The following is a 14,547-nucleotide window of genomic DNA, read 5'->3' as shown; positions in this document are numbered from 1 at the left end:
CCGGGAGTGGACACGTACACACGACTGTACTGACTCTGGACAGGTTCAGTTCGCGGCCAGTATCTGGGAAACACTGCGTTTTTAACGACAGCCGTTCAGTTTGCTGTAGATCGCGGAGGTGTATACATGTCGCATGGTAAGGATCAAGCCAATTGAAGAACAATGACTTGGAGAATCCTAGCTGCAGTGGTGATAAAACTCCACCAAAAAAGAGAAGAAAGTTGTGGTACCACCAACCATTTAATAGTGAGTGGTTAACTGACCCTGAGTTAAAAGACTGGATTAAGCAGGATCCAAATGATAAATATGTTGTACATTGCAAGGTTTGTGATTCGAAGTTGAAGAATTGCAACAGAACTGGGTTAATGAACCACAAAGCTACACCTAAGCATGTGAAAAACTATGAATCAAAGAAAAATGTGTGAATATTCAACAATTCATGAAGAAACCAGTGGAAGATTCGCAGAATAAAGTGCATAATGCAGAGTTATTGTTGTCTGCATATATGGCAGAACATGGAATGGCATTTTCCCAAGCAGATCATCTAATTGAGGTAATGAAAAGGATGTTTCCCGAATGTGACACTGCCAAGAAAATGACTATGAAAAAAACAAAGGCCTCATATGTGATGCAGGATGGACTAGCATGGGAAGAACGCAAAGAAATTGCAGAAATCTGCAAGAAGAATAAGTTTTCTTTAATTATTGACGAAAGCACCGACGTATCAGTGGCCCAGATACTTGCAGTCATGGTAAGATACTTTGACAAAAACAAGTGCAAAGTGACAGATGCGTTATTAGACATTCTGGAAGTTGAAGATGCCAGTGCAGAGGGTCTGTACATGGCTGTAAAAAAACTGTTTCAAAGCAAAGACATACCACTTACAAACATTATTGGTTTTGCCAGCGATAATTGCTCTACAATGATGGGTGTACGCAATGGATTTCAGGCACTCTTGAAGAGAGATATACCATCTGTATTCATTCTTGGTTGTGTATGCCATTCTTTCGCACTGTGTGCTAACCATGCATGTGCGCATTTGCCGTCCTTCCTTGAAACCTTCCTCAAGGACGTTTGCTGTTACCTTTCACGAAGTAGTAAGCGTCAGCATCAATTTGAACTGATTCAAGAGGTCGTTCAGAGTCCCAAGCATAAGATGATAAAACTTTCACAGACTCGGTGGTTATCAAGAGGTCAAGTAATATCACGAGTGCTGGAGCAGTGGGATGCCCTCCTGCTATTTTTTCAATCGGAATCTACTTCAGATCAAGTTGATGGGGCATCACAAATATATAAAACTATGGCAAATCGGGGAACTAGACACATGTTGTTATTCCTGAACTACATTCTTGGAAAAGTGGATAAAATGAACAAAGAATTCCAAGCAGAATACTTTAGGCTTAGCACACTGTACTCTTCGATTGCTGATGAATATCGAAGCATCCTTAGTATGTTTGTTAACCATGAAGTGTTAGAGAGTCAAAAGCTGTCTGTGATTAACCCTCATGATGTATCAGTATACCTTGACATGGACAGTATAAATCTCGGTGGAAGATGTCAATCTCTGCTACTGAAAGAACCACTTGGTGAAAGTAAAAAAAGGTTCCTTGTTGACTGTCAGAAAGTTTTAGTAGAACTGTGTGCGCAGATAAAGAAGAGATTTCCCCTAGAAGAAGATGGTGTCCTAGCACAGCTTACTATTATTGACCCAAAAGTTGCTCTATCTCCGCTGCAAAATGCTAAATCAATTGTACAATTGGCTGTTCATTTCCCCACACTCGTGAAAGAGCCAGACCTTGATGACTTACAAGAGCAGTGGCAAGATCTGTTGCATGCCAAGGCTAGTCTTCGAAATTTGAACCTGTCACCAACCTCTTTTTGGCAAGAATTACTTGAAGTAAAAGATGGAAACAATGAAGCAAAGTTTTCTACTATTGCAACATTCATGCGAGATTTATTGGCCTTGCCACATTCATCTGCCGCAGTTGAGCGGATGTTTTCTAAGATAAACATTGTTAAAACCAAGCATTCTAACAGGTTATTAACCGAAACTGTTGCAAACCGTATGCTTGCAAAGCAAGCAGTCGCTCGGCAGGGAGGGTCTTGCTGCAATTGGAATCCATCTAAATCTCTACTAAGTGACATGAAAAGTGGAAAATGTCACATGCGCTATATAGAGAGGTGTTCCAAGTCAGAAGTGGCAACTCTGCACCCAGAAGATGCCAGCAGTGATTCGGAAGAACTTCCACTACAAGTATACATGCATTAAATACGTACTGTACTGTATAAATCCCAGGTAAGACGTTGAAAGTATATACATATTTTCGAGACTTTAACACAAGGTAAATGTTCGGGTACGGTGAGAATGAACATCTTGGGTTTTTTAGGTCAATCTTGGAGTTTTCTGAGGTGCAATCTTGGATCTTTTTAAATTCTGGAGTGGCAACACTGTCACGGACATTCCCGCCACTCCCCCAGTCTTATTGTAAACACCAGTCGGTTGGCTACTTTCGTTGACGTCGTCCTTCTCGTGTATACAACTCTACTGTACTTTTATTGTGTAAGTGAAAAATGGCTCCCAAGAAACAAGTAAAGGATAAAAGCAATCCTTCTAAATCAAACAGAGAGTGTAAGGTGTTATCATTGGCAGAGAAAATAGAGATTTTAGATATGCTGAAAAGTGGAATGTCGTTGACTGAAGTCGGGCGCAAAGGCGGTAAAAATGAATCTAGCATTCAAACACTGAAGCACAAAGAAACAGAAATTCGTAGAAGTGTTACTGCTGATCCAACAACGGCAAAAATGCTCTCTAGGTGAGGGATAAAGTGCTTGCAAAGACAGAGAAAGCGCTAAGCGTGTGGCTACAGGACGTGACACAGAAACATGTCCCACTTGATGGGAAAATTTTGAGGGATTTTTTTTTTTTTTTTTTTTTTGCCTATCAACCATTGGGGCCGAAGCCCCTGGTTATTAAGGCCGGATATATATATATATATATATATATATATATATATATATATATATATATATATATATGTATATACATTTAAACATGTATACATATATATACAAACATATATATACACACACACACACACACACACACACACACACACACACACACTTCCATGCATACATACAGACACACTTTCATGCAAACGTACATATATATATATATATATATATATATATATATATATATATATATATATATATATATATATATATATATATATATATATATATTTTATTTATTTTTTTGGTATTTTTATTTTTTAAATTTTTTCTTGGCTTTATATTTTTATACCTTATATTATAAAGAAAAACTAATCTAAAGACCCTAAAACTAATCACCTAACAGACAAATCGCTAACCTATACTAAATCCTACAGAGACAAATAGCTAGGCTTTAAACTAATGATAAAAATACCTTGACTAACAGAGCACCATCGACTGCAGATATGTTATGCCTTTCTACATGACATACCTGCACTCATCACCTGGTGACTGTCAGTCGAGGCACAACATAATATAGGGAACATCGATATATGAAAGGGAACCAGACAAGTCAGGAACATTTCCATATACGTCAGCTGTCGTCCCTAATTAGAATAACTTAAGCAGGATAGTATAATGTATTTACATAATTTATACAATAAGTGAAGAACCTCTCCCAGCAGACCACCATCGACTGCAAGTGCCCAATACCTTCCTATATTGCACACTGGCACTCATCAGCTGGTGACTGTCAGGCGAGGAACTTGGCTTAATGTAGGGGACATCTATATTAGAAATAGATCACTGGGAGGAGGAACTATTTAAAATATGTCAACTGTCAACCCTAATTAATATTACAATATATACATATTTACCGTTGATAAAAACCATAACCACACAGTAAAAAAGTCACATCACTCTGATCAGTCCGGTCTCTCTCAAGAAAGCCATCAATTTATCAGTCATAACAATGTCCCCATCACCCAGGATGGTGGAAAGGGTGAAGGGGACGTCTGCTGCGCCGCAGTAATTTATAAGTGAAGCACGTTCACGAATAAATCGCCGACAACGCAGGATGATATGACTGATAGATAACACCGGATCACAGATGTCACAGTGCGGTGGGAAGCGTCTTTCCATATAAGGTTTCATATGTGTTAAAATGGTGGCATTGAGCCGTAACCGTGCCAACACTTTTTCTTCCAGGCGACTGGGGGGATTGGCGGTGTCCCAGTAGCCCAGGTACGGTTTACAGGTCGGAATATTTAGTCTGGTCCACTGACCTTGCCACAGAAGATTTATTGATTTCTTTCCGAGAGAGAGACTCGACCGTAGATCACGAGGAACGTCCCAAGTCTCCTCGAGCTCTACAGCTCGAGGAGAAAAGCGCTAAGCCTCTATCAGCACTACAGCGAGGGAGTTGAGGGTGAACAGAATGAATTTAAGGCAAGAAAAGGATGGCTTGCTAGTTACGTGAAGCAGTACAGTTTGAAGAACTTAAAGATCACTGGTGAATCGACGAATGTTGCTGCAGCTAAGGTATTCCCACATGAATTTAAGACGTTCATAGAAGATAAGGGATACCTCCCTGAACAAGTTTTCAACCGTGATGAGATCTCTTTATTTTGGAAGATGCCCAATCGTACTTACATTCATAAGAGTGCTAAGCAAGCACCAGGATTCAAGGCATATAAAGATCGTTTGACTCTGGTGTTGTGTTGTAATGTAGCAGGCTATGTGATGAAGCCAGAAGTAGTCTATCGTGGTAACAATCCCCGGGCCCTTAAGAACAAAAACAAAAATTGCTTGCCAGAGTTCTGGCAACACAATCCAAAGGCTTGGGTAACAGCTATTTTATTCTTCGAATGTATTCATAAGTGTTTCATTCCTGAAGCAAAGAAATACCTGGAGGAGAAAATTTAATGATTACCATTCAAGGTCCTTCTCATAACAGATAATGCTCCTGGGCATCCCCAGTCAGTCTGCTTCGCCGATGAGAAGGTGGAAGATATGTTTCTTCCTCCTATCACCACAGCGTTATTGCAGCCGCTTGATCAAGGAATAATAAAGTGCATTAAGGCCACATGTACCCACCTCACCTTCGGGAGACTACGTGCTGCACTGGATACTGACCCTGACTGCAACATCACAGTGGAAGAAGTTCACAATTGCATGTGCAATTATGCTTATTGTTTAGGCTGTAGATAGCGTAAAGCCCGAGACAGTCAGTGCATGTTGGAAACCATTATGGGGTGAGGTAGTGATCGATTTTAAGGGCTTCCCCATTATTGATAAAGAAATCAAGGATATCTTGAATGTTGCAAGGGATGCTGGTGGGTAAGGCTTCTCTGACATGAGAGAGGAGGGAGTAGAGGAACACATAGAAGGGCAGGGAGCATCCCTTTGCAACGAGGAACTCACTGATATGCTGAAATCATCATCATCAACTGATCATGATGATAACGGTGAAGACTTAGAAGAGGCAGAACCAGCATCTTGGACACTTGAGGAATTTGCAGCAGTTTTTCAGCAGGCTCAGGTGTTAAAGGATGTGATCCTGGAATACGATCCTTCGATGGAACGAAGCATTCGTGTCACAAGAGGAATAACAACCTGCCTTCAACATCTGCAGCATGTGTTTGATGATGCCAAGAAAAAGAAGAAACCGCTTCCTATAACAAAGTTTTCTGCCAAAACATCAATGAAGCGACAACCATCAACACTTGAAGATCCTCAGCCCTCGACCTGCAAAGCAGACATTACTGCGCCTCCTGCAAAGTGTCAACGTCTGTGTCTTGATTCAGATTCTTCCGACGTACATGAACCTTCTGGCGTCCTATCAGAGGGGTCAGACTAGACTCACTGCTTACCTACAGTGCCGCCAAATATCTCGTTGCCACACCACATTGGCACTGTAGGAGCTGCACTACAATCATCGTCGTCATTATACAGCAATCATCGTCATCTATACAGCAATCATCATCATTGTACGAGGTTATGAAGAGAAAACAAAGTCTTTTGATAAGTGTTAATATGTATTTGTAATATTTTAAGTATGTTTTTACTTTTTCAGGGATGTCGTTAGCTAATGTGAAAATAACATGCCATTTTGTGATTACTTGAGTATCTGCGGAATTTGCCTCTATTAGTTTTTCTTTTATTACCCTGTTGCCAAAACTTTTTGAAAACCCATCGTGTGTGTGTGTGTGTGTGTGTGTATATATATATATATATATATATATATATATATATGTGGCGTGTTGCTAGGTGATAATAAGCCCATTCCAGGCATATGGCAGTATCAATTATCTTTTCTCTTTCTTTTATGTATTATTATGTATAAGAATAGGGCATAGGGCACATTTTAATCGATAAAATGAATGGAAAAATCCGTCCAGGATTTGTGTAGCACAGCACAGCTGGACAGGCGGGAGGAGAGGGTAATGGAAAGGAGGTAAGGAGGCGAGTCAAGGACAGGGGAAAAATGACTAAATTGTCAACAGTGGACAGGAGTGCAGATGACACTGGCAGATCTGAGTATAGCTGGACACTGGTAGTACTGATAGATGATACTAGCCATCACTTGAAAGCCCAAGTGAATTCAAAATAACACAGAATAACAAAAGTGACACCCCGCGGTATGATCCCTTGCTCCCGAGCGTCACGAAAGTGATGCCCCGCGGTTAAGGGGTTAAGCATTACTTAAGTTTTACTCTGATACATCTTCAGTCCTGCTTTAAGACTTTCTCATTTCAGGTCATTTACCATTTCTTGCAATGCCTCCACTGTTTCTGAGATTAGGACAATGTCATCTGCAAATCTTAAATGGTTTAGCTTTTCTTCATCTATGTTCACTCCTTTGTTTTCCCAATTTGGCTTTATGAAAAAACTTTCTTGGGATGCTGTAAATAATTTTGGTGAAACAGTACCTCCCTGATGCACGCCCTCCTCAATCTTAATTCTTTCTGAGTCCTCATATAATTTAACTGTAGCCGTTCTATATGTTCTCGAGCAGTTTTAGAATGTTCTCATTCACTCCTTGTTCTCGCAATGAATTTATGATTGATATGTGCTCCACTGAATCAAAAGCCTTTTCGTAATCAACAAAATCTAAGCACAGTGGTTTATTATATATATATATATATATATATATGGTGGTGGGTTAGTGCCCCACCCTGTAAAAAGAACTAACTAAACAAACGAATAAACCGCCTCAGAACAGGACGGACCATACGTCGACAACTAAGGAACAGACAGAGGACATTCTGAGGGTGAGGACATGGAATGTGAGAGTCTGAGGGTGAGGACATGGAATGTGAGAGGAGTGAATGATGAAGTGAAAGAGAGAGCGATTGTGCAGGTGCTTGAGGATGCAAGAGTGGATGTATGTGGAGTGACAAACTAAATGGAAAGGTGAATGGGTGAGAGAATGGGAATACGGTTTAGGTATATGTGCAGGAGTTAATGAGAATGAGAGGGGCAAGAGAGGGAGTATGTATAATGATAAGCAAGAAGTGGAAGGAGAATATAAAAGAGTATGGAACACTGGGTGCAAGGATTGTATGGGTGAGGATGAAAGTAGGGATACAAACGTGGGCGATTGTGTGTGCGTATGCTCCGACAGAGGACCAAGTGGCATGAGTGAATGGTGAGTTTTGGGTGAGTGTAGAAGCATGTATGGACAACTTTAAGAGGAGTGAGAGAGAGTTTTTGATTGGAGACATGAATGACAAAGTTGAGAATGTACGAGTGGATGGAGTGGTTGGTCAGTGGGGTGTGCCAGCTGAAGTAGATGGGAATGGCAGTGCTTTGTTGGATATCTGTGCTGGTAAGGGATTAACAATAGCTAACACCTACTTTCGGCATAAGATGATCCACAGGTAAACATGGAGAGTTATGAAGAGGATGGATGGTGAACTTGTTGAACGAAAGGCAATGATAGACTGTGTGTGTGTGGATGAGCGAATGAGAAGACAAGTGGTGGATGCAAGAGTGTCGAGAGGGTGGGGGAATGGAATCTCGGACCATCACTTAGTGATGGCCAAGGTAAGGCTGCAAAGAAAATGGTTGAGCAGACGAGGGGGAAGACAGGAGGAAATAGTTCCTGTGAGAAGAGTGGAGAAATTGCAAGACAGTGAGAAAATGGCAGAGTATAAGAGCATAGTGGAAGAAAGATTGGGAAGGTATGAGTTAGAGCAAATGGAAGGGGTGGAAGACATATGTAAGATATTCACGGAAGAGATAGGCGCAGCGTGTGAGGTGATTTGTGGAGTGAGGAGGAGATTTAGGGGTGTGCAAGGGACAGCATGGTGGAATGATGAGGTGAAACGAGCTGTGAAACAAAAGAAGAAGGCATATAGTGAATGGCTAGCGAATAGAGGTAGGGGAGAAGATGAGAGAGAGAAGAGAGAGGTATATGTGAGCAGCAGAAGGGAGGTGAAGAGATTGGTGAAGGAGAGTAAGAAGTAAGTGGATGAAGAGTTTGGGAGGAATCTGAGTGTGAAATGGAGGGAGAGTAAGAAATTGTTTTGGAAGGAGGTAAAGAAAGTAAGGCAGTGTGAAAGGGGTAATAGTAGGGGAGTGAAAGATAGGAATAATAGATTGTTGGTGGAGAAGAGAGAGAAATTGAGGAGATAGAAGGAGCACCTTGAGGATTTGTTTAATGTAGAGAGTGAGAGCAGTGTGAGTATAAGTGGTTGGGGAATGGCTGGGAGAAGGAGAGATGAAAGGAGGGCAGAAGAGATCAGTAGGACGGAAATAGTGGAAGTAATGAAGAAGATCAAGATGGGAAAGCCCCAGGAATTGATGGAGTGTGTGGTGACATGCTGAGGTACGGGTGTGAGATTGTAGTGGAGTGGATATGGAAGTTATGTAGATTGGCTTGGGAAGAGGGAAGGGTTCTGGAGGACTGGAAGTCAGGTATAATTGTTCCTTTATACAAAGGAAAAGGGGAGTGAGAAGTATGTAATAACCATAGGGGTATTTGCCTTCTTAGTGCGACTGGAAAAATATATGGTAGAATACTCATTGATAGGGTTAGGCATATAACAGAGGAGCTAGTTGGAGAACAAGGGGGATTTAGGAAGGGAAAAGGCTGTGTAGATCAGATATTTGTTCTAAGATGTTTAGTGGAGAAGTGTCTAGAGAAGGGAAAGAAAGTGTATGCTGCCTTCATGGACTTGGAGAAAGCTTATGACAGAATAGAGAGACAAGGTATATGGAAGGTATTGAGAATATATGGAGTGGAGGGGAAATTGTTGAGTGCTGTGAAAAGTATGTACGAAGGAGCTAGGGCTACGGTGCGAGTGGATGGTGAGCTGAGTGAGTTCTTTGATCTCCATGTGGGACTGAAACAGGGCTGTGTGATGTCCCCATGGCTGTTTAATATATACGTGGATGGGGTTGTAAAGGAGGTGCAATTTAGGGCAGTGGATGTGGGGGTGGCTCTAATGAATGAGGGTGAGATTTGGAAGATTGCGGTGTTGTTGTTTGCTGATGATACAGTATTGTTGAGAGAAGATGAATGAGAGTTGCGAGGTTTGGTGAATGAATATGGGACAGTGTGTAGGAAGAGGAATCTGAAAGTTAATGTAAACAAGAGTAAAGTTATGGTGTTTGGGAGGAATGAAGTTACAGAATGCACAGTGAGGTTGGATGACGAGGATATGGAGAATGTGAATGCATTCAAGTACTTGGGTACTGTGATGAGTAAGGATGGAACTTTGGGGGATGAAGTGCGTGAAAGGGTACAGCAGAGAAGAAAGGTAGTTGGTTCACTGAAAGCAGTGATGATAAATAGGGAGGTGAGTACGGAAGTTAAGAAGTCACTGCATGATAGTATTGTGATCTCCACCCTGATGTATGGAAGCGAGGCATGGACCTTTGCAAGAGAGGAACAAGTCAAGAGTGAGAGCAGTGGAAATGAGTTACTTGAGAGGAGCGTGTGGAGTGACATGGAGGGACAGGTTGATGAACAAAGAAGTGAATGAACGTCGTGGGGTGGATGTGGATGTGGTTGAGAAGATTAGGAGAAATATACTGAGGTGGTTTGGACATATGGAGAGAATGGAGAATGATGCTGACTAAGAGGGTGTATGTAGGTGAGGTGGAGGGAGGGAAAGGGAGGGGAAGACCGAGGATGAGGTGAAGGGATGGAGTTGAGAGATATATGAGGGAAGGAGGAGTGAGTTGGGAGGAGGGTAGTCTAAATGGTGGGTGACGGAGCAACTTCGAGGCGTTTTGTCTGCGGCCACCCTTTGCCAGATTAGGGCGTCGGGCTATAGATAGATAGACAGATATATATATATATATCTATATATATATCTGTATCTATCTACTCTATCTATCTATATAATATATATATATATATATATATATATATATATATATATATATATATATATATATATATATATATATATATAGGCTATATGTAGCCTCTGTGGTACAGTGATACAGTGTGCGTTTTCATATACTGAAGAATGAGAGTTCGCGCCCCGCCAGGGTAATAAACTTTGGGAGCATTCTTCTGGCCAAGTACTGCATTGGCGGACACATGGGGTGCTGTGGTTCAACCAGTGTCGCGTACTATAAGCTATGCTTGCACCCAATCGGCTTGTGCGGGCCGATTACACTTTGTTCACAGACTACAAACACATCCAAAGCCACTCCAACACAGCAATTACACTTACAAGCATTTCTCACCCTACATACACTCTCTGCTAGACAGCCTAAGCCACTTGGTAGAAATACATTGGCTGTATCGTCCCCACTTTGGTAGGGATAGGCCTGTCTTGCAATGGACACTCAAACGGCTCATGAGATGAGAGATATATATATATATATATATATATATATATATATATATATATATATATATATATATATATATATATATATATATATATATATATATATATATATTTATTACAGGAATTTTGTATAACCATTGATTTCATGAAATCCTTAGGGACAGTTAGTTTCGACATTAAAGATTGTACAAGATGTCCCAGGACTTGGTGTAATAACTTTAGGAGGTGGGTCTTGAAGTCGTTCTGAGAAATAAAATTAATGCTCTATGAATTATGCGGAATCGTTGTGATTAATGTATTATGGATATAATTTAATGACGGTTACGGGATTTTTTTTTTTTCCATTTCCCTTCTGCTTCTGAGCAATTTACTGTTTCTCATTACATTTTTTTTCTTTGCTCGTCATAGAGTACTTGTTTATTACTGCTTGCTAGTTTCGGTAAAAATAAAGCAATGCTGAGTCGAAAGGCTGGCAGCAAAGGTTGAAAATTGAAAGTTTTATCGGTATCTTCATTTATATTTAAGTACCCTTTACTCCACAGACACTGCAAATCCGATATATGTTCGCACAATATTTGTGTCTTAGAATAATCACAGGAATTGCACCCTGAATTTAATAGGTCAATTCCTGGGACACCTGTATATTCTCTTGTTCTACAGCATTTCCTCGTACTTTACCCTTCATCAACGACAGGAGTTAAAGGACTGTTCTTCTGTGCTATCATGGCCAGTTGGTAGGGTAGGTAAGTGTCCCTTCCAAGGTAGAAGTCGCATTTACCTGTTCAGGAAGAGACCGATTTTGTACTTCAATTAAATAATTTCAGGCTTAAAATGGTGCTGGAAATGGGCACCTTTGCGCAGTTGCACTAATAAAGCTGGGCGGCTCAGTTGTCTGGTTATGCAAACGCCCCTCAGCTCCTTCCTTATCCCCTGAAGGGGGGATGGTGGACTGCAGGAGGGTGACAACTTCAGCCTGCAGTCTACTGGGTTCACATAGCTCAACAAATGAACCTGGGGTTACAGAAAGTACTATTACTACTACTACTACTACTGCTGCCACTACTAATACTACCATTAATACTAATATCATTGCTAATACTACTACTAACTGTAAAGCTTAAAACAGAGGCTCTGATTTTGCTAAAAGAAAACGATCTCTGACTCATTCAACACCATACTAACATTTACAGACTTATTGTTGTTTTCGTGAAAGGATAATATTTAGTCCAGGTTAGACGCTTCCTATTGAAGGAGTGAAAATTATTCTGTTAACCTATTCAGTACTGTCACATTATTATTATTATTATTATTATTATTATTATTATTGTTGTTGTTGTTGTTGTTGTTGTTAAAATTATTATTGTTATTAAAATTATTATTAGAGCGAATTTGCAGGAGGAAGGAGGCGAGGTAGGCCATGGAAAAGATGGAGGGATATGATGGATGAGTGTGTGAGGAGGAGAGGTATGGAAGTTGGTGAAGCTAGGGGAGTCACAAGAGATCGAGCTGGCTGGATGAATGTTGTGAGAAGTGCATGATCAAGGATCTGGAATCCCTCTTTAACGTGGCAGCGTTCGAACTGACTCTATCGGATACGTTTATGTGAAGATACGATATATGGAGGTAGTTTTAGGCGTATCAGATAGAACCAGGATTCCTGGAGCTTGAGTGATGAGTGAATGGAAGTGTGGTCCATTGGACTGGGCAAATTTGGGCTGTCTGGACGTCGCAACTCACCCAGCCCTAGGGTGGGAAACGAGGTCTCGATGATGATGATGATGATGATGATGATTACTACTACTACTACTGCTACTACTACTACTACTACTACTGCTGCTGCTGCTGCTGCTGCTGCTATTTGGTTTTAGCTTTTCCTCTTAAACCCAGGTGACAACATCTGAATTTTTCAGTCATGGCGTGCTATAATATATATCTATCAATCTGTCTATCTATTGCCAGACGTCTTAATCCTGTAAGGGGTGGCCACAAATAAATCACTTTTATGTAGCCCTTTCCCCCGCCATTTCACTGCCCTCCCCCCAGCTCACATTCCCCTCCCTCATAGACCTCTCCTCTCCATTCCCCCATCTCATCCTCGGTCTCCCCTTCCCTCCCCTCCCCTTCCACCTCACTCACATACACTCTTCTCTTTAGTTTCCCGCTCTCCATCCTCTCCATATGGCCAAACCACCTCGATGCATTTCTCCTAACGCAGTCAATCATATCCACATTCGTCATCCATAAAAATAATTTTTTGTAAAACATCAGTCAATCACACGCCTTTCTTCATAATGAATCTCCTGAAATTTCGTTAAATATAATGTGCCACAGCAAAGGAAAAATTGCTGTTGGCTTTAGGAAGACGATGGTCACTTCATATCTATATTTCCAAACATGTTGGAAAGACGAAAACGTTTATCCATCCACCCATCCATCTATTTGTCTATTTATGTACTTCTATATATGAATCAAACACCGGTGATCGTTAACAGCATGATTTCTTCACTGAATTTGGGTACCTGAAGCACTTCTATGTTTTTTGGATCATTGAAATACTCTCTGAATAAGTAGCAAGTTAACATACGAGATTTTTCTTATCTTAGCTATAAATCTGTAAAATAACCTGTCACTGAGAAGTCTTCAGCCATCATATTCCAAAAGTTGACGTCGATATCAAAGATGGCATGGGTGCCGGCCCTCACCAACTTGTCCATACTACCTGGCAACTCGCTAAACGTTTTGAAGGTCACTCTATCTGTGTCCAACAGGTCCCCAAGCTCGCGAAATATTCCAGATTCCACGGCCTGCAAGGGAGGCATTCAGTTAAACAGCTTTGCATTATTCAAACATACTAATATGTCCCTGGCAATATTGTTTATTCAGTAGTATGTCGAAGGTCACTAGTTTCTTTAGTTAGGATGCTTAACTAACTACTAATGTTTAAATGTGTCATTATAAAATCATACACAGCATACTCTCAGAGGCACAAATATCTCCCAGTTATTATCTGAAGAAAATTTACAACTCATGAAGCACAACGAAAATCCCTTTTCAGCTTATGGATCTGGAATGATTCAACGTTTCCGCTATGTATTTATCAGACCTAGGGGAGTTGCTTGTTTCTCAGACTGTACACTCCTAAAATTGTTATAATAATATCCATTAAGGATCTCCAAAATTTCTATCACCCGCCTCCTGTAACCGTGAATGTCGCTGAAACCTTTCAGTACTATGACCTACCATCTTCGTCGCTCCCACCACAGCTCCACACCGCTAACCACCTTTGCCATCTTCATACTGTTCTAAATATTCAGCACCTCGTGTACCTGCATTTCACGAACCTACTTGGTTTTCATTTACATGCGATTATCACCTGGCCATAACAAACCTTATCATCATAGGTCAGCCTCTTGTTTCCTGATTTCCAACAAATACTAGTATACGTAGCTTACTTGACATACCTGATATAATTTTATCATCAGCTGTTTCATACTTAGCCTCTTCGTTGTGCTTCTTGTCTTCCTCGGCTCTTTATTTTCCGTTCTGTATTTTTCTTGCAACCCATTTGTATTTCGGTATTTTAATATTTTCACTTTATAACTAGTTCCATCTTAATGACGCTCACTATCAGGTTCACAAGTAAAGCATAGTTTTTTTTTTTTTTCCTAGCTTATTAGGACGAGCATATTGTTAATTTCACTCAGTAGAGGTATACTGTAGTGAGGCCTATATTGTACAT

General features: G+C 40.7%; 1 protein-coding gene across 1 annotated transcript in view; it reads right to left on the bottom strand.

Moving 5' to 3' along the window:
* LOC145407155 (ionotropic receptor 93a-like) overlaps window positions 1-14,140 on the bottom strand; it is an 89,336-nt gene extending 75,196 nt beyond the window's left edge. The window contains exons 1-3 of the mRNA XM_080278180.1: window positions 14,135-14,140; window positions 13,432-13,612; window positions 11,487-11,586 (exon numbers count right to left, since the gene is read on the bottom strand). Coding sequence (XP_080134306.1) covers window positions 11,487-11,586; window positions 13,432-13,612; window positions 14,135-14,140 — 287 coding nt within the window. The remainder of the gene's footprint in view (window positions 1-11,486; window positions 11,587-13,431; window positions 13,613-14,134) is intronic.
* Window positions 14,141-14,547: the final 407 nt, after the last annotated feature.

This window comes from Coenobita brevimanus, chromosome 8 (assembly GCF_032717465.1).
Source record: "Coenobita brevimanus isolate Jiangsu-jjx chromosome 8, ASM3271746v2, whole genome shotgun sequence".
NCBI classification, from domain to species: domain Eukaryota; kingdom Metazoa; phylum Arthropoda; class Malacostraca; order Decapoda; family Coenobitidae; genus Coenobita; species Coenobita brevimanus.
This window is presented reverse-complemented; position numbering and strand designations above follow the sequence as displayed.